Source organism: Alligator mississippiensis, chromosome 1 (assembly GCF_030867095.1).
Source record: "Alligator mississippiensis isolate rAllMis1 chromosome 1, rAllMis1, whole genome shotgun sequence".
NCBI lineage: Eukaryota > Metazoa > Chordata > Crocodylia > Alligatoridae > Alligator > Alligator mississippiensis.
The window spans coordinates 60,739,050-60,759,668 of NC_081824.1; the positions used below are offsets into that span (position 1 = coordinate 60,739,050).

Sequence of the window (20,619 nt, forward strand, 5' to 3'; positions counted from 1 at the left end):
TTTAATTATAGCCATCCAACACTCTTCAACATGGGTGCTTTGATCCCTACATACACATAGCACCTCCACTAGTGGTAATCATACATTGAATATAAGTATCTGCTGCATGGTAAAAAATACATTGTTACAGTCCTTTAGTTTGATATATTGCTGAGTATCTTATTGTCTTCTGTGTTTGATGGTTAAGTAGAATTTTAGACTTTATACATATTAATGAATGAGTCAGTATTTTTATTGTAACTATATATTAGTGTTATGTCATACTGTATTATATTAATTACATTTCGTTTGCATTTTTTCACAGGGTGACTCACAACAACTAGCATTACCTGGGTCTGTTGGACTTAAAGGACAAAAGGGAGAAATTGTAAGCCTTTCGGACTCAGGGCATGACAAATTGCAAGATACCCAACTAGTTTGTTACTGCTTAATTTATCCAGTCCCATTTATCTGGTTTAGCCTAATATCCTTTAATAGAAGAAAAGATATTATATTTGCTTGGGCCATTGGGCCATCTAGATCAGTTTGCAACCAGTATTTAACCCATGGTACTCACCAGTAAGTGAGCATTGTGTTGTCTGTAATAATGGTGTTGGCTGGCCCATCTCAGTTCCCAAAGAGAAAGTTCTACCTGGTTTCTGCAGCAGAAATCAGTGGTGGATCTTTCCTGAGAAGTTGAAAGGACATCCAGCTAGAAGAATTTTCTCAAAGAAGGGATGGAATTTATATGAGAGCAGGAGCCTCTTATATCTTCCTGAGACTGGCTCCAACAACAGCTAAAACCACGTTGTTTGCAGTGACATGAAGAAATTGCTGTAATACTTACTTTTTGAGAATTCTATAAAGATTTTCTCTATTTGCTAGGACATAATAGAACAAAGGAGATTTTTTTTTCTGTTTTGCTTTAGTTTTTTTAACAGGGCAAAAGGAAATATGCAGATTGCTTAGGATATGTTTATATGTCATATTGTCTGTTGAACCAGCGCTGGGAAATCATCAATATTTTTGCTAACACCAGCAAATATTATGTATTTTAAAAATGATTCTTTAACAAAATGATGGAGTTTGTTGCACTAAAAGTATTAAAAAATGGAGATCACATAGCAGCCTATATATATGCTTAGGAGTTAAAATTTATATCCAGTTTTTTTACAGTATTTTGTTAAAAAACATCTGTCTACTTTAAACTGTGAAATGTATATTTGCTGGTTGGATATACTTTAATTCTATGGAGGAAAAAGAAAATTCTCCAAGGATATATGAAATAGTGTTCAAGTACTTAGGATTCAGAAGCCCCACCCCCCCCCCTTTAGAAGCGAATAATTTAAAGTGACTCAAAGCTGGCAAAGTCACAAATCTTAATTATGATGAGACAAGATTTTATACTTCATTTAGGGCAAGAAGCAGCTTGGCCCAGCATGCTTTTCTCTGGATGTCAGAATGAAAATGAGATTTTGAATATTATTTGTTTTCTTAATAGGGCCAGAAAGGAGAAATAGGCTTAACTGGTGCAAAAGGAGAAAAGGTAAAAAAAATAACTCATAATCTCACTTGTGATAGTTAAGTATTACTAGAATCCTTGAAACTGAAAAATCCTTGAAACTAAATTGTACATCAAGTAGAAGAACAATAGGCACAGGAAAATATGCTCTAGCAAGAGAGTTTGCTTCTGAGAGCAGAGCCCTCAGACATGGACTAAGTGCATATATTCAAGGAGGTTAAAGAGAGGTTAGATCACATTAAAAATGGTTACCTGATCTAACTTTGTTTGCCTAGGTGTGGACTTTACACTTAGACCTAGTCTCAGTGATAGGAAATTAATCTAAACCCATAACCATACAAAAGTTGCCTGTGTGTAGACCAGTCTAAAAATGGAATTATTCAGTCTAAAATAGACCTGGATCAATGCATACTCCTACTTAATTGATCTGAGTTAGGCTGGTGAATGCAACCTGTCCATCCCCAAGGCTGGGAAAACCCAGCCACTGGCCCTAGTCCCAGGGCTGTTGTTTTTTTACCTGCCTTCTGGCACCATGCTATTTTAGACCCCCCCCCCCCCACTCGTCCCTGCCCCCCCTGCAAACCAGCTAGACCCCTCCCCCTGGCCAGACCTTCAAATTCAGCAACTTCTTTAGGACATATTTAACTTTAAACATATGCTTATATCATTTGCTTTCAAAGGTATGCTTAAGGAAGTTGTTGAATAAGGATGGGCTGTTGAATTGGGTCACAGACAGTATTGAACTTATCGCATCCTCGTTGTATGTAGCCCTAGGCACTGCTTGGCTGTGGTATGGAGAATGTGATTGCTTTTCCTGCTGCACTACTTGCAAACATTGTGCCTCTGCAGCATTCTGCTATGTTTGAGGTTTCTCTTCTGATACTAAGGGGTTAAGAGAAAGGAATCAAAGGTAGAAACTTAGAATAAAATAAGAAGATGAATCTGCTTGCCAAATCTCGGACTGAATATGGGTATACTCACCTTCACATTGTATTTGTGGTGTAGGGGAATTTTACAATTGAAGTATTTATGGTTTGGTTCTTGGTTCTTTTTGCATGCTTCTCTTCCTGCTTTAAAAAAAATACAAAACATGTTTTCTGAACTGAGAAGTACAAATTACCTTTAAAAAAAATGAAAAGCTCTTAGACTATAAGACATTGATTGCTGCTCAAAATAACAGCACTTTTTATTTTCTTAAATTCCCACACTCAATATATAGATGAAAAAATGGCATCCTAACAATTATCAAAATTTAGAAATAGATTTTTTCATTTTATCGTCTTGTACTTTTTGCTGGTACTTTCCAGTAACAGATTCTATTAAATGATTATGTTCATTACTAGGGAAAAGAAACTAACTATTTTTCTTTCAAAAATGTAAGGGTTCAGTTCTGTTCCCATCAAACCAACAGAAATGTTGGTATTGATTTGAACTAGTGGGAAGTCAGGCCCACATATGCTATACCATCCACTAGTCCTTATACTTAAAACCTTATGCTTCCAATATGCTTTATACAAATAGAAGTCAGGTTTAGCCTGTTCATTTGAAACATTAATGTTTTTGCATATTATAGATTTGCCAAACTGGGGGTTGGGTGGAGCATCAGTAAAGGCCTGGACAATTGGTAGCTTCATAGTTTGAATATTGTAATTAAACTCATCAGGCATTTATATGCATACTGTTTTTCCAGAGAAGCGCCAGAGATCTGCCACTTTGGAGCAGACTTGATTAATTAAGTCTGCTCTGCATGTGAGCTGAGGCAAATTGCAGTGCGCTGCATGCAGTTGTATAAGTGGCAAAATGCACGTCAGCACGCAGAAAATGGTGGTGGTGAGCTTTTAAACTAAAGCACCTCTGAGGTGTTTTAGTTCAAAAGCACGTAGCCAACATTCTCTCAGCACTGATGCGTATTTTGCTGCTTATACAACTGCACACATCGCAGCACTGGGTGCTTTTCAAAATGGCCAGTGCTGTGATGCATGCATGTGTAAAAATGCCCATCATTGCTGCAGGAAGCCGGTCATCTCCACTAGTCATCCACATATCCAAAAGCAATGATCATTCTTGCTTTTAAGAATTTTACTTATATTTTTATAACGCTAATATAGTCATCAATGCTTTTTTCTTGTAGACGTTTCTGATTCTGCTTTATGCTTTGTTTTGTGTAATGTGTATGTGAACCAGACTTAAAAAAAAATCAAACAGTAGTAGAGTTCCATTTTTTTATATTTTTATATTCTGTTTCAGCAGTACTTCAGATGGACCTTCATAATTTTAAATGTTAGTTAAAATTATTTGTTTCCATTGAATACATATCAGTTATTTCCTTTATGCTTTGAAGGGCTGTTTTCCAAAAACAGAGGAATATATTAACCATTTAAAATAGCCAAGTAACTTCACATTTTCTGTATACTACCATAGGAGGAGCTCTTGGAAAAAGGAGAAAAGGGAGATCCAGTGAGTATAAGTAAAATGTTTAAATACACTTTATACTTAGATTAGATTACCTCACCATATTTGAATTCAGAGCTTTTACCTTCATGCATTTTAATAGTTTAAGTGTCAGGAACAGCATGATTATGTTACTGTGAAACTCAGCTATAAAAATGGCATCACAGGGTTCTACATTTGTTGTGTCTCAGTTATTTATATCGAATTCACTCGCTTTTACCTATCAAAAGTTGAGATTTTAGAGTGCTGACTCCACCGAGTTAGAGACAGACTTGGATGCAGGTAACTTTACCCATTCCTATGATTCTCTATTGTGCTTAGCTTATCTGTGTTCTCCCTTTAATTTCTTCGGTGGAGTTTTGGATGGGATAAACTATTTACATTTCATTAGTATTTGTTGTTTTTCTATGCATATGTGTATATGTAGAATACAAAGTAAGAATTTAACAAATAAATGTACCAACTAAAAAACAGCTACCTTTAAAAAGGCACATTAATTAATTTGCGAAGCTCTAAAAAACCTTTCTACTTATAGGCAATTCTTATGACCTTATTGTCTACACTTCATTTTTTTTATTCCTTAACAGTGTTTTCATAAAAACAAACCCCCCATTCTTTAAGATTCCATTTACTCCTGTTGCTTATTTTTGTCATAGTCCTTTCTTTGTAATATTCAACAGATATTAGTCATGTTGCTTAATGTTCCTTTGAAAGTCACTCAGGTAGTATAGTTGTAAGCACATTATTAAAAACTATATAATATTGAAGAGAACTTTTAAAAGTAGCTATTCCAGAGAGTAATATGAAATCACACACAAGATAATGACTTCAGGTGAAGGATAAGCACCAAACCAGAGGAACTCCTAAGTTATACCTTGCTTCCTTGCACATGTCCATATGCAAAAAAAAACCCCACTACACACTCCACTGCAAGTAGAGCTGTTTTAAAAGAAACTTTTTCAAAATTTTCAGAGACATCAGTAGCTCTTCCTGAAAAAAATTTACATAAATTTTGTTAGCTAAATTATATGATGGTAAATGGTAGACTATACAGTTAATATATTTAATCTTAGTTTACATTTCAATTTACTATGATTGGACCTGTAATTTTCAGGGAGAAATTGGTGTGAAAGGATCAAAAGGCATTAAGGTGTTTTTTTCTGATTTGTATACACATTAAATGCTATTATATGTGCAGTGGTTATTCATGGATATACTATAGGCATAATTTTTTAAATAACTTACTTAGGGTGAAATAGGAGATCCTGGTCCACCTGGCCTCACTGGAAGTCCTGGCCCAGAGGTATGTAAAAAATACTTATTAATATAACTTATAATGGTTTATCTATATGACCTAGAGCAAGATTCTATCCTGCAGTCAACCTTTTTGGCACTTCTGAATCTGGTCTGGAGTAACAGTATCTTATCCAAATTTTGTCTACTTTCCCTTCCTTTAATGTTCCCCATCTGTATGCAAGTAGACTCTACCTTGATGGAGATTTTGGAGGAGAAATATTTTCTCTTAACCCCTGCTTCCTAGCTAGAGAAATACAACCCATGTTCTTTCTACTCCTGAAAGTGTAGGCCTAACATCTTGGTGGGGAATGTTCGATGAAGAACAAACCTCAACATTCTCTTGACAAGAAAGAATCTAAATCCAAGCTGTTCCTGGCCTGAGAAAAAAAACAGCTGCCAGCATTTCTGATTAATCCTGTTTGTCATTTGGGACTTCAAATAAAAATCTATGTTCCTTCACTCTTGAAATAAGACTGCTTATGGTTCTTGGGTGATATGTCCTAAAATTCCCCAGCTCCAAGCACTAACTGCATTTCTTTTTTACCCTTCTAACTCAGAAAAGGGCTTTTTCTGGTCAGTTATCAGTCCCAAGGGCCTTAATAAAAATTAGAGTCTCTGTCTCAGCAGTCTTCAGAAAGTTCTTCATAATTCTTTGTTGGTCTGTGTTCAAGTAATATAGGAAGACGCTGTAACTACCCTAGTGATGCCAGGGATATTCAGCCAGTTGATTTATCTTAGAAACTTATATGACCTACATAACTTAATACTGAAGGCTGAGATTCATAGAAAAACTTGGGAGATCAGCAGAAACTAGGGCCTGTGACATCTGTAGGTATTATAGGGCTTGCTAGTACTGCCCTGCACTCGTCTGCCTATAGGTGGTGACAGGGTAGACCTTGGCTCTGGATCACCAGGTCTGCCAGGAAGTGGATCTCATATTTTCTTGTCTGCCACGACTTTGATGACCTATATATTCCTGGGAGGCAATGCCCACGGTGATCCTGCCTGGTTTTGATCCCTGTGTCTTCTGTGGGGCTCCCAACCTCCCCTTTACCACAGCCTAGCCTCTCCAGATGGTGTTTTACAATATTCTTCCGCAGCCAGGTTGCAGTGCTGCCTGTTGTAATCTTATCTGCCCCTACCCCAGGGTGTCCTAGTGCCTCTTTTGGGTATACACCTTCCAGGGGCAGGTCAAAAATAGAGAGCAAAAATAAATCACAGAAAACCCCAGCTGCTTCTCAGTCTTCTTGTCAGGCTCTGGCAATGTCCCCTTTTCTTGTGATCAGGTGCTCAATCTCCCAATCACCATAATTCAGGCAAACAATCCCTTAGTCCATTCTTTGCTGTGTGCTATCCTGCCCTGCACCCCTATGAACATTCACAGTCTGTTTGGGGTTTCCCCCCTGTGTAGGAAGGCTCTGCCTGTGACTAGATTTTTCCCTTCAGGCCCTCCTCTGGATCCTCTGTTGGAAAAACTCCATTCTAGAGATTGTCTCAGGCCTTGTGGTCTCCCTCGCTCTGGATCCTCAGCTGCAGCTCTGCTCCGGAAATTACCACTAGCTGCTTGTTTGCAGGCCACTGCCTGCCTCAGGGTCACTCCCGCAGCGTTCCTCAGGCATGCTCTTCAGTTTCTCCCTGCCGAGACGCTCAGCCGTTCCTCTCTCCCTGCAGCCTGCAGAGAACTGACCCCCCTCTGCCCCTCTCCGGGGCCGGAAATACCTTTGAGTGGCCTCCCTCTGCCAATCCTGAGTGAGATGCTGCTCTGGAAATTGGATGAGTATTTTCCTTCCTGCCGGCCCTCCATGCTGTAAGTTCTGTCTCACTACTTCACAGGGCCCTATTAAATTCGGATTCAGATTCAGCCCAAATCAGGGACAGTGATTCGATTAATTGAGTCAGATCACTGTCCCTGATTTGATTCAGCTGAATCTGAATCTGAAGATTTGGAGAATCAGCGATTCGGACACAAACACAGCTTTAAAAGTTTTTTCTATATACCTTGAGGTAGCAGGCGCAGCTTGTGATTGCTGCGATGCTGGGGTAGATGGAGTGTCCCATAGGAGTGCAGGGGGGCCCTCCATGTGCCTGGCGACGAACCCAGAAGTGGACTGGAAGTACTTCTGGTCCGCTTCCGGGTCTGCCAGGGGGCGCGCTGGGGGCCCCCCATGCCTCTCCAGCTCGGTGTTTGGCTACAGAGGGACCCTGGGCGCCCCCCTCAGACCCAGGAGGCACCAGTTGCCAAGCCAGGGGGTGTTGGTGGGGGGGGCAGCGCATTCCCCGGTGGACCTGGAAGTGGACTGGAAGTGCTACTGGTCCACTTCCGGATCTGCTCCTGAGCATGCTGGGAAGCCCCCCATGCTCCTGTGGGACACTCCATGAGCCCCAACACTGCAGCATTCATGAGCCCCTGCTACCTAGAGGTATGTAGAAAAAACATTTAAAGCTGTGTCTATGTCCAAATTTCCAAATCTCTCCAAATCGATTCAGAGGGTTCTAATTCAATTTGGAGAGATTAAAGGGTCCTCTCATTCAATTTGGATTCAGAGATTTGGCCACTGAATTGGGCCAAATCTCTGCAAAATCAAATCAGAAACTGAAGCTTCGCACAGCCCCAGCAGAAACCCTGCTGAACTCAAGGCACCCAGGTACCAAAAATGTGTTACCATATGTGCCCAGAGATAGCACCAAGTTGGGTGAGGTAAAAATGTAGGCACCTGTCTTCTAACTGAGTCATTTGGGATTCAAAAAGTAGATGTTCTTTCCATGAAGGCCTTATCCAATAGGCATATGTAAAGCACATTTGCATACACCTACCAACTGAGCTCAGCACTTGTGGTCACTTTTGTTCAAAAAACATGTGGAGAAAAATGGGCACCCCACCACCCACCTTTTCCATAATTACCTAGGAGTTAGAAAGGTTGCCTGAGATTTGGGCTATATTCTTTCCCCAATTTCAGACCTCTGTACTTCTCAGGAGTTTCTGAAGCACAGGAGTAAACTCTAGACTGGACTGGGATTTTCTTCTTCTGTTAAGCTAGAATATAGAAAGGAATGAACAGTTTTTGAGGCTGTGAAAGCAAGCAACAGAGAGCACATCTTTGTAACCACATGAAGGCATTCCTCTGGGAAGGGATCCCTGCTTCCAATTTGTTTATTCATTTTGTATTAACAAGTCACTAGATAAAATGTATACATTGTACAGATGGGAAGTGAGACACAGGAAACAAACTGACTTGCCAAAGGTCACACAACAAGGCTGTGGCAGAGTAGGAACTTCAACCTATGTCAGCTGCATCCTGGGCTAATGTAATGACTGGACCATCATCCCTCTGATAATCTTCAGTAACTTTTAAAATAAGTTAATATAGTAAGAATTTCTTTAACACCCTCTAAGCTGCATTTGGAGATACATCTTAGAATAGTGGTATGCATGGCAGACAAATAAGTCATTCCCCTCAGTTGAACACAAAGATAGATTCAGAATCCTGATTCACGTTTTGTAGTCCAATGACTTGAGAGTCTCTTAGTCTTGTTATGACTTCTGTGATCCAGGTTATCTTTTCAGTCTCTTCAGTACTAGTTGTTATCCTTATGTGGACGTGCTGGCCAGATATACCATTGCTGCAAAATATTCAACCTTTATTGACTAGAACAGAGCTATGACAGTTGATGAGGATCTGGCACGTAGTGAAAACCCCTGCTGTGGGCATGCTTTGAAAAATTAATTCCTTAATATGGAATGTTTTAAGCATAGCAACACAAATTTCATTGGGCTAATGCAGAATAAACTAATTTAAAACTGTGCTGCTTTATCCAAGTAGAAATAATTTTAGTAGAAGGCATTTTGGCTTTATGTTCTTATTCAGGATGAAAAGTTTTACATTGTATCTAGTGTAAAATTAAACCATGTATATTGATTTTTAAACTCAAAGAAGAATATCATCTTACGTTATATCATAGGGACCCCAGGGACCTCCAGGACCTATTGGACCCCGAGGACTTCCAGGAGACATTGTAAGTATTGTGTAATTTTCAAAAGACAGGAGAATTTATGAGAGCAAAGTATGACATGATAAAATAATGCCATGGGAAACATCACTGTGTGGGCTTTTTATGAGGGACGATTTAGTAGTTGTCCCAAGGGACTTGGAACACACCAAACTCTGCCTCAACTTAGACCATGGAGATCTGTAACTTGAATATCCTTTTTTTCCTATATATTACCACCCACAAAGCATGGATCATACCACTAACAAAGGAGAATCACATTTCAGAGCTTGCCTACGATTGTTAAAGTAGCTTGGAAAGGATAATGTAATATCAGACAAGATTGGAAAAGTAGAAAGATTATGGTTATTCCAGGTTTTTAAAACACAGAACCTAACTCTTACAATCTGCATTTTAAATCTGTGATTTGTCATTATTAACAAAATTTCCTTAAATGTGTCCATAATCATATAAACTTGTTTATTATCTTAGCACCCTAAGTCAGTGGTATAAATAAAAAATGTAGTAGAAAGAAATTTATCCCTTCTGTAATTGCATTGAGAGAAGGCCAAATTAGCTCTCAGTGGGTGCATCTACACATGTAATTAAGGCAGAGTGATAAACTCTGGCTCAGGTTGCACTGAAGAAAACTGCTCACACAACCACAGGAACTGAATGAGGAAAACTGCACAGCATTTACATATGCACTCGGGACCACAGCAATTTGAGATAGGGTGGAGCAGCCCCAGGTTGGCAGGGGCTCTGGGGGGTCAGCCCCAGGCTCTGGGTAGTGGTGATGAGTGGTAGAGGGGCTGCCTGGTGCTACAGGGCAGGGCAGGACTACAGGGCAGGGCTAGCTGGCAGAGAGCCCCTGCACTTTAGCACCCTTATGCCTCAGACAGCCCCTGTCACAGTTTACACAATCTACATGTGCATGTGATCACACCTAATTACTCTGTCATAAGATAGTACTGTCGGAGACACTTGAAGTATTATATAAGATGGTACTTGGCAGTGTCACTGGGAGGGCAGGCTGGGTGGGGGGCTTTGTAAAAGTTTGGGGTGGCAGCAGCCGCGCTCCCACTGCTGCAGCCTGTCCTGAGCGCCAGGAAGAGCCTGGTGCCACCACCAGCTTCAGCCTGCAGTAGCAGCCTACTGTCTTCCCATGCACAGATCCAGAGGCATGTGCCCCCTGGGAAGAGTCCAGCACAGTCCCTCAGCTTGCAGCCTTCCTGGGTTGCTCATAGCAGCAAGAGCCATGCTCCGCACCCCCATCACACACCCCATACCCACTCACAGTTTCCTCTGCTTTGCTCCCTGCTGCAGCCCTGGGAGTGGGCAACAGGCTGCGCTGCACCCCTCCCCCTGCCCTTTCCCCTACAGACTTACCTCACTGCAACATAAGCCTCTGCCTTTCTCCACTTACTCCAGCCCCTGCTGCAGCGGCCTCAGGAGCAGCCAACACCACCTGCCTGCAGCACAGCACAGCGCAGCCCAGGAGCTGATTGCAAAAGAGCAAATTTACCTCACATATTACGAATTTGGGGTATAAAAAGAGTCATTGCGTAAGAGTGAATTTGTATATACAGAGCCCATATAAATCAAGGGAAACCTGTAGTCCATTTTTATTTTTAAGGAAACAAACTAATAGAATCCTTTAAAAAAAATGTCCTAATGGGTTCAGTTGCTAAAAGGCCTATATAGAAAAGAGAAATAACAGCTTTTGATTATTCTTGGCAAACAGTACTCAAATTTATTGTATTCACGAGTTCAGAGACCTTTTGTCTAATCAGTACCTAGAGAGCACACCATAGTCCTTCCCCTCTTAGTGACCCATTTTAAGAGGATTAAGGGTGGTGCATACTTCATGCTTCTCAATTCATTTCAACCGCTATTGATTTGAGACAGAATGCTTTATTGGTTCATGATTTTCAGGCCTACAGCTTTGCTAGAGGTCTCTTTTGGCTTCCATCCCTTTTTTATGTTTATTGTTATTGTCTTATTTTTCTTTTAAAAACTTGGGACCTCCAAGTGGAGGAAGTCTGGATACCATAGGATATGAAACTTCCTATCAACCTCCTCAGTCTCAGAGTGCTACAGAGAGCAAAGTCAGTCTTGCTACACTACATACTGTCATGTCATGTACAGGCAACAACAAAGCAATGTTCTATGTTAGCAAAGCGCTGTGAGATCTTGCTCCTTATTCAGGGAGGCAGATCACTTCTAAGAGTGGTGCATTTACCATCTCCTTGGTCTCCAGAACACCAAAGCAGACAGTCCCAATGAATTAATGGCCCTGCACTGTTAGTGGGAGGTCAAAGACTTAGTTCTGTATTCAGAACTTGCAGATGGGGCCATCTGAAGATAGACATATTTGCAATGGACATCTGAAGGAAGTGAAAATCCTTCTTCTTTAGAGGAGGCCTTTGATTGGATTCCATATTCCTTATTCTGTTGTCAGGAATTCTTCTATACACCTTCTTCCTGATTCCAAATTAAAAACTAGTTTATTAGGATGCTACACACACTCATCCCTCTTTCCCCACTTAAAAACACTACTGTGGGCACTTTTTGGTACCAAGACTTTCTTCAAATGATCATAAAGGACTCCAAGAAAATATTGTCCTTCGGATCCTCAGTCCTCTGCAGACTGGATAATGGCTGGTTCTCAGAAATAGAGGGAATGCTCTGTCCCAATCAGAATTATCTTTATTCATAGAAGAAAGATGCGCTGATATGGCTAAATAGTTCATATTCTCAAGATGATGCCAGGAAAGAAGCCTTTTCATCTATTTTTTTCACGTGATTCCTCTATTCCAAATTTACTGAAATACTTGATAGATCCTGACCATGCGGACTTGTCCATTACCTAGGTCAAAACATGCATTTTCTCCCCATGTACTCCTGAAATTCTTCAAAGTTTTGTCCAAGATCTTTTCTCAGGTGAAATACCCTGTTCCACCTTTGAACCTCAATGTGATTCTCATGTTTCTAATGAGGTTCCCCTTTGAACCCATGGTAATGTGCTCTTTGCTGCACTTGTCCATTAATATAGCTTTCCCCTTGTTAGGAAATATCTCACCAAGGAGAGGCTAGCAAAATTTAATCTGCATGGTGGATTTTTCTTCTTCTATCATCTATCCAGATCAACGCAGTGAATAATCCCTCAGGTATCATCTCAGTTCATTAAAACTCTCTCTGGGGCTCTATCATATCTTTAGCTGTATACTACTGATGAGGAGATATGAGTTCAGCTCAAAGGAGCCTTCTACCAAACTGCCTTGGACTCTTGCGGATACCTTGCACCGCCACTCAAATGACTTGCTTGATGAGAGCTCATCTGAAATGATCCCACTCATAGAAAAGAAACAGTCAGCTCTCCTTAAATATAAGTGGGGCCCTAGCCACTCCAACTTGCAAGTGCTTTGAGAGATCCAGCAAAAGGTCAAACACACAGTGAGACATTGTGCAAACGATTATTGGCTACAACTGCATGAAAGTATCCAGAAAGTTGCTGACCAGGGTGACATACAAGCAATGTATGGAGGCATTAGGAAAGCTCCTGGGCCTCCATAAAATCCTCCACAGGTGAAGTCATCAATGACCACAATACACAGATGGATTGATAAGTTGAACATTACTCAGAAGTCTCATGAAAATATGGTCCATGACCTCTCTCAAAGCACTTGAAAACCTCTCAACCCTGACAGTGCTTGACCATGAACCTATTTTAGGCAAAGTAGAAAAAGCCATTGATCAGCTTGCTGGTATTAAAGCCCCAGGTGCAGATTGCATACTGGCTGAAGTTATTAAATCCATCCTCCTCTTCCATCTGTACGAACTAACTATATATGTGTTGAAGAGAAGATGAATTTCCTCACGAAGGATGTAAGCATAGTCACTCTATACAAAAACAAAGGTGATTTGAGTGACTGCAATAACTATCATGGTATATTGGGGGGGGGGGTGCAAAATGCAGCCCTAAGGCTAGATCTGGCCCACCAGGCCATTCTATCTGGCCTGCAAGGGCCCTAAAAAAAATAGTAAATTAATATTTATTTGCTCCTGGCTGCTTGTCAAAGCTGACAAGAGCCAGAGGCAGTAGGACCCAGGGGGAGCCCTCAGCAGAACTGAGCAGCTCAGCCCTGCCCCACCCCCAGCCATTTCACTCTATTCTTGCCCCTGCCAGATGGGGAAGCATGGGGCCCCACCAGTATGTGTATGTGCACACAGGCAGAGGCAGTGTGTATGTGTGTAGGCAGGGGCAGAGTGTGTGTAGGCAGGGGCAGTGTGTGTGTATGCAGGCAGGGGCAGAGTGTGCAAGCAGGAGCAGTGTGCATATGTGTGCAGGCATGGGCAGTGTGTGTGTGTGTGTGTGTGTGTGTGTGTGTGTGTGTGTGTGTGCAGGCAGGAGCAGTGTGTGTGTGTGTGTGTGTGTGTGTGTGTGTGTGTATGTTCATAGGGTGAGTCCCCACACGCGCACCCCACCATACACATGTACCCACACCCCCCTTGCACTGCCATACACACAAACCTTCACCCCCACACCCCCTCATACACTGCAGTCACCCTTCCCCCCACACAGTCCCCCACAAACCTCATACCCACCCATACCCCACATACCCAAACAACCACAGCCCCCCACAAACCTATAACCCCCCCTGACAAGACTTCATTTTAAACTATTGTGCAATCACCTCTGTGTACACTACACAAACACATGTAAATCAGGACAAAAACTATTTTTTTAAATCAAATTAATGAATGTTGTAGATGTTTGCTATTTAAAATATAATTTGGTATTTTTCTGGTTCCAAGATGGCAGAACCCCGTACTGAATCTTGGACCCCTTACTGAAAGGAGTACTTCCAGGGGCAACGGGAGGGACTTCAGGTGGCAAAGGTTAGGGGTTGGGAGGCGGGAATTCTGGTCACAAGGTGGTGACCAGGGGTTGGGGCACCTGTCAAGGGGCAGGGCTACCCATGAGGCCTTCAACAGCTTGCCAAAACTCGGTAAGCAAAATAATTGCCCAAAATAATTGCCTGCCCCTGTAGTATATCCTTATTTGGACAATCCAAAGTTGTCCTGCTAAGCCCACAGACCCTTGCAGACAGAATCTCAATATCCCTGAGTCTCAACGTGGTTTCAGATCTATGATATCCACATTGGATATGATATTCTCCTTGAAACAGCTACGACAAAAGTGTCATGAACAAAGGAAATCTTTGTATTTTGCATTTGTCAGTCCATATTGCATTTGTCAGTCTCACCAAAGTTTTTGATCTTGTCAGCAGAGATGGTTGCCCTCCTAAGCTCCTGAGCATCATCAAGTCCTTCTAGGTTGGTATGCGTGGAATGGTGCAGTTTGATGGGTCACATTCAGAAGAATTTGAAATCAAGAGTGGTGTCAAATAGGGCTGTGTCCTAGCTCCAACACTTTTGGGGATTTTCTTTGCTGTCCTATTCGACTATGCATTCAGTGTCTGTTCAGAAAGAGTATACCTTTGGACCAGATCTGATGGGAAACTCTTTAAGTTTGCTCACCTCAAAGCAAAAACAAAAATCTGAGAAGTTCTTATCCATGAAATGCTCTTTGCCAATGACTCAGCAATTGTTAGTCATTCAAAAGCAGGACTTCAAAATCTCATGGATCACCTTTCTTGTGCTTGTGATGGTTTTTTTTGGTCTGACCAATAGCCTTAAGAAGACAGTAGTCATGGGTCAGCAAGTTGACTTCCCTCCCAAAGTTAGAATAAATGATAAAAGCCTGGAAGTAGTTGAAAAATTCACTTACTTGGGCTCCATCATTTCACAAAATCTTAGCTTGGAAGCTGAAATTAATGCTTGCTTTGGAAAGGCAAGCAACGCCATGGCTAAACTTCAAGAGAGTTTGGAAAAACAGAGTGTTTACTCTGCCAACAAAGATGTCTATCTACACCACTTGTGTACTTAGCTCTCTATTGTATGGCAGTGAAACATGGACTCCTTATGCTAAGGAATCAAGAAAACTGAACGGTTTCCATCTTGGATGTCTCTGCCGTATCCTGGGCATAATATGACATGACAAAATCTCCAACTTCACTGTTCTGGAACAGGCCAAGATACCCAGTATGTTCATGCTCCTGAGACAGATACCTCTGTTGGTTAGGATATGTGAATTATATGAGCGATGGCCAAATCCCCAAAGACATACAATATGGTCAGCTGGCCACTGGCAAACATCAACTTGAAGTAGGGCCTACATTGCTCTGAGATGGAGAGGGTCAATGAAGAGCTAGAGAAGAGGCATCAGAGGCAAGCAAGACAAAACAAAACAAAACAGTACTTGGTATGCCACTGCAGGCTCAACTGAGTTTGTATGTGCAACTTGCCTGAGGGTCTGCCGTTCATGCATCGGACTCCTCAGTCACTCAAGAAGTTGTGGTGGTACCCGGTAACCCACCAAAGGTGCAATCTCCATGGTCTCCCGAGACCAATGGCTGCCAGTGATATGATTCTTTTGAAACATAATTTCTCCAGAGGTGAGGCATTGTTATGGACATTCCCTTTGCCCTTCTCTCTGTTTAAGACTAAGATGTTCTGAAAATCTCTGTGACTATAGTCTCTTTACTGGAGAAATCCAACAGCACAGCAATATCAGCAGTAGTAAGCTCATTTTAGTAAAGCCCAGGCAACTTCCACTGCCTTTTTTCACAATGAGGAGAACTCTTTTTCCCCTTGTTCAGTTTCCCTAGATGGCAGTTTTCTAGCTATCTACCAGTCTGCTTTTAACTGCAGCTTTATGCAGGAAATGCTTATGTGTGCACACATAGACTGAGCCTGTGAAGCAGTAGCTCAGCGTGTGTGTGTGTGTATGTATGTGTGTGCGTGTGTATATATATAGAAATACAACTATATGTGTGCATGCGTAAGACATGGAAAAATAACAGGGGAGGAGTTCTAGAGCAGTAGGGCTGGAAGGGACCTTGAAAGGTCATTTAATCCAATGTCCTGCCTGAAGCAGGATCATCACTATACAAACCAGTATCTAAATCCTACATAAGACTACCCTGACACAACACAGATCTAACACACTAACTTGCCACAGGTAAAGCAGGGGAACCATGGCAGTCAACATCCTGTTTCTATGAAATGTTGTCAATATATGTTCAAGAGATCCCAGGTAGAGGGCCATGCCCCCCACTACAGAGGAGGGCAAAACACCCCACAATCCATACCAATCTGCCCATGGGGTAAAATTACTTTCTGACCCCAGATATGGCAATTGGTCTGACCCTGAGTAGAGGGGCAAGACCGTCTAGCCAGGAACTTCTGATTTTATTCCCAGCACAAGCATTGGCACACCCTAGGAAAAGTCCCTAGTCTTGGCTGTAGCCAACACCCAACACCTCTAAGAAAGGCTTAAAAATACCCTGACACATGTAGCACAAAGTTGGTGGGGAAACCAGCAATGCCCAGAAGTATGGAAAATTGGGAAATGTTCATTGTAGAATATAGGCATAGTTATGGCTAGATCATCCCTGACCAGTGGTTGTCCAACTGCTTGAACCTTTCCAGTGATGGAGAGTCTACAGTTTCCCGAGGCAGTCTATTGCACTGTCTCTCTGTTCTAACAAGCTAGGGACAGAAGTTACACATCAACTGGTTTAAGTGATCAGAAACTTGTTTAAACCTACAACAGAACAAAAGCTCAGTGCACATAAACCAGTTTCAAAATGGCTGAAACTGATTTAAGATAAACCTGGTTGAATGTAGTATCAGACTTAACTTATTGAGGTCAAACCAGTTTGTGGAACTCCTGTCCCAGACCACTGTGAAAAAGTTTTTCCAGCTATCCAATCTACATTTACTTTGCTGTATCTTCAAGCCAATGACATATGTCCTCCTTTCTGCAGCAGCCCTTCCTTATGGCAGCCTTTCAGGTATTTGAAGACTGCTCTCACATCCCCTCTTAAGTGCCTTTTCTGCGTGCTAAATGTGCTCTCAGCCTCTTCTCATATGACTTGCCTTCCTCCCTTTGATCATCTTTGCTGCCTGCCTCTGGACCCTGTCTAACTTCTCCACATCCTTTTAAAAATGTGAAGCCCAGAACTGCACATGGTACTCCAGATGAGGCCTAACCAGTACTGAGTAGAGATGCACTATCACCTAATGCTTCTATTGATGCATCTCAAAACTGCATTCACTTTTTGTGTGGCTGCATCACACTGCAGACTTATATTGTGCCTGTGACCTACTAACACCCCCAAGTCCTTTTCCATAGAGCTGCCATCCAACCAGGTGTAGACCATTTTGTATTTGTATGTTTGATTATTCCTCCTGAAGTATAGCACCTTGTATTTGTCTGCATTGAGCTTCATCCTGTTAGCTCCACTAGAAATCTCTGGACATTCTGACATGGACCCATTAATAATTCTTCTTTGCTTACAACTATTGTTCCAGTTATCTATCCACCCTATAGTAGTTTTATCTAGCCCACATTTCTCCAAATTGTTTGAAAAAGTTATTAGCCTTGCTGATATCCAGATACACTATATCCACTGCATTCTCCTCATCCACCCAAGTAGTTACTTTGACAAAGAAAGAGATCAAGTTTGTTTGACATGATTTGTTTTTCATAAATCTATGCTGGCTGCTTGTGATCAGCCTCTCCTTCTCTAGATGTTTGCAAGTGGCCTTCCTTAGAATATGCTCCAATAACTTACCAGGTATTGAAGTGTGACTAACCAGTCTGTAGTTTCTTGGGTCCTCTTTCTTGCCTTTTTTAAAAAGGGGCAGTTTTCCAGGCTTCTGGTACCTGGCCTGTCTCCCATGAGGACCCTCCCATGTTTTAGTGCCAGTTAGATAAGTGGCTAGGGCACTTGCCCAGGAAGCAAATGACCTAGGTTCTAAGCTGTCTACATCCAGCAGGGACTTGATTCTGCAACTCTGACCTCCCAGCTCCCAGGCCCTTTTCTGGTGCTTCTTTCTAGGCTGTCTTCCTTCCTCTGTTCCTACCTTTTGTCTTAATTACTCAGTCCACTGCTGTATGCTGTCCTTTCACAGTATCTGATGCAATGAACTCAAGTTCACAAAATCTTGTGCTCTATAGAGATCTTATTTAGTTCACAAAATATTGTGCTGTATAGATATCTTAATAGTTTGTTTATAACAGTTTGTCATACTTTTGATACCCGAGGCACACTTTTTTTTCTGTATTAAAATCTGCACCACACTTCACTCCTAAACCCATAAAGGGAGATGTGTGTGTGTGTGTAATTTTTTTTCAAACTATACAACCCATTTTGTTCCCCTGCCAGAGGAATGCTGAACACAAGTGCTGAGATGTATAGTTAAAAATTACACCAGATACATCTTTCTTCAAGCAAAGGATTAGTCTCTATACCAGGGATTTTTAACCTTTTTAGTCTCAAGGACCCCCTTCAGAACTTTTTGGAATTTCCCAACTCCTGGACTGTACCTTATGGGGTAACGGCAGCCCCTGCTACTCCTGCAGGTTCTGACACAACAATGATCATGCACACAACCCCTCTAACCAACCCTGGGATGGTGGGAGAAGTGGAAGGAATGGGCTGGGCTGCAAAATGTAGCTCAGTCTGTGCATCTGCCTGCCCTTTCAGAGCATGCTTCTGAGAGAGTTGTTGGGCAGGGGAAGAGGGGGTTTCCATCACACGGGCTCCACAGGGGCAGGGGACATGGGGGAAAATGGCAGAAGTAGTCTCCAGAGGAGAAGCTGCAGGTGCCACTGAAGCAGCTGGGGCAAGCGCAGGGTGCCAGATGGGGTTGGAAAGCATTTACCTCTTCACACAGGGAGAGCTTGCGACACACTTCCATTGCTCTCGCAACATAGTAGTGTGTCTCAGCACATCCTTTGGGTATTACTGGTTTACAGGGTGTATATCTACCCTGCCTTCTTCCTTCCCCACAGTCGTGGGTTTCTGGCTGGCTACATTTTTGTGACTTAAATACAGGTGCATATCCATAATGGGCACATGTACATAGCCATATATGTGCCTAGCCAGTTCAAAGCCTAGTGCTCATACTCAGTCTGCCTGTGCACACTCACCTATCTACATGGCATGGGTCATAGTATCACTACTGGTGTACAAGTTCTACAAATGCCACTTACATTGTTAGAAAGCTGCCATGTCGACAAGCAGAATTCAACCCTGTGTCCTCTTAATTGATAACTTCTTGGCACCCACCTGAAGCTCCATTTCTGTCTACACTAAGGACTGTACAATTATAGAAGTTTGCAGTGATCTGAGTTTGTGTTCCACACCCCTCAAAGTTCCCTTAGAGGTAGGTCTCTTCTGGAAGGCACTTTGAAGGAGGTTGTGGGGGCAGGTGCCTGAGCTCCTCCTCCTGTTGTGCCTCTGCCTGGTAAGGAGGGGGATAAGGCAGAATCCCCACCCTCACCCCAGAATTGGCAGGGGTAGTGCAGTGTGGGATCATTTTGACATGGCAAATGATTCCAGGTATGCTACCTGCCAGCACTGCCAAAAGCAGATGAGCCAGGGCAAGGATGAGAAACACTTCACCACCACAGCAATGCTGCTTCATCTCAGGAGGCAGCACCCCCTTGCCTTTGTTCCTCCTCAGCCTGGCACCAGTGGGAGCATACCCAAAAAGAAGTCCCCCTCTCTCTCCTAAGCCCCCATCCCCAAGAAGCAGAGGCAGGCCACACTGGTACAGGTGGGGGGCAGCACACAGCCCCAACCCCCTGCTCACTGGCAGGGAAGAAGCTGGTACTAAGCACAGGGAAAAGCAGCCCCTCACCCGCCCCATGGCCGGCACTCCCTGCTGCAGGCGCTCGCAGCCCACGCAGGCCTGTCTGGAGCAGGCACAGGCAGCCCTATATGAGCTACGAGCGGCTACAGTGCAGGGCGCTGGCTATGGGGTGAGTGAGGGTTGCTTTTCCCCGTGCTCAGCACCAGCTTGTAACCTGGCCCTGCCAACCTGGGCTTCAAGCCAGCTCTGGGCTCTCCGGGAGCCGGCAGCAGCTGTGCCCCCCCCCCCCCCCTTGCTGTGCTGGGCAGTGTTGGCTCTGCTGCCCGTCTAGAGCTCGCACACAGTGGCAAACACTGCCTGGCATGGCACACGCAGCCCCTTCTGGTGAGCCCAGAGCCAGCACGGGGCCCAGGCTGGCAGTGGGGCCAGGTCACAAGGTGGTGCTGAGCATGGGAGGGAGAAAAGTGGCCCCTCACCCACCCCGTGCCTGGCACCCCGTGCTGCAGCGACTTGCATTCAGCTGGTGTTCATCATTCCTGGTGATGTTGTGACACCCCACCACACCTCCTTGAGCCGTGGTTTGGTGGAGTAGCTGGTGTTCCTCAAGGTGAACCTCCCGCTGCTGGGGTTCCCCAAGCTCTACATGCAGATGG

At 43.0% G+C, this 20,619-nt stretch overlaps 1 protein-coding gene across 5 annotated transcripts in view; it reads left to right on the forward strand.

Moving 5' to 3' along the window:
* Positions 1-20,619, forward strand: part of COL19A1 (collagen type XIX alpha 1 chain) — a 393,720-nt gene that overhangs the window by 258,961 nt on the left and 114,140 nt on the right. For all 5 annotated transcript variants that reach the window (XM_059730850.1, XM_019496735.2, XM_059730868.1 and 2 more), the window contains 5 exons: positions 305-367; positions 1,481-1,525; positions 3,923-3,958; positions 5,202-5,255; positions 9,209-9,262. In XM_059730850.1, coding sequence (XP_059586833.1) covers positions 305-367; positions 1,481-1,525; positions 3,923-3,958; positions 5,202-5,255; positions 9,209-9,262 — 252 coding nt within the window. The remainder of the gene's footprint in view (positions 1-304; positions 368-1,480; positions 1,526-3,922; positions 3,959-5,201; positions 5,256-9,208; positions 9,263-20,619) is intronic.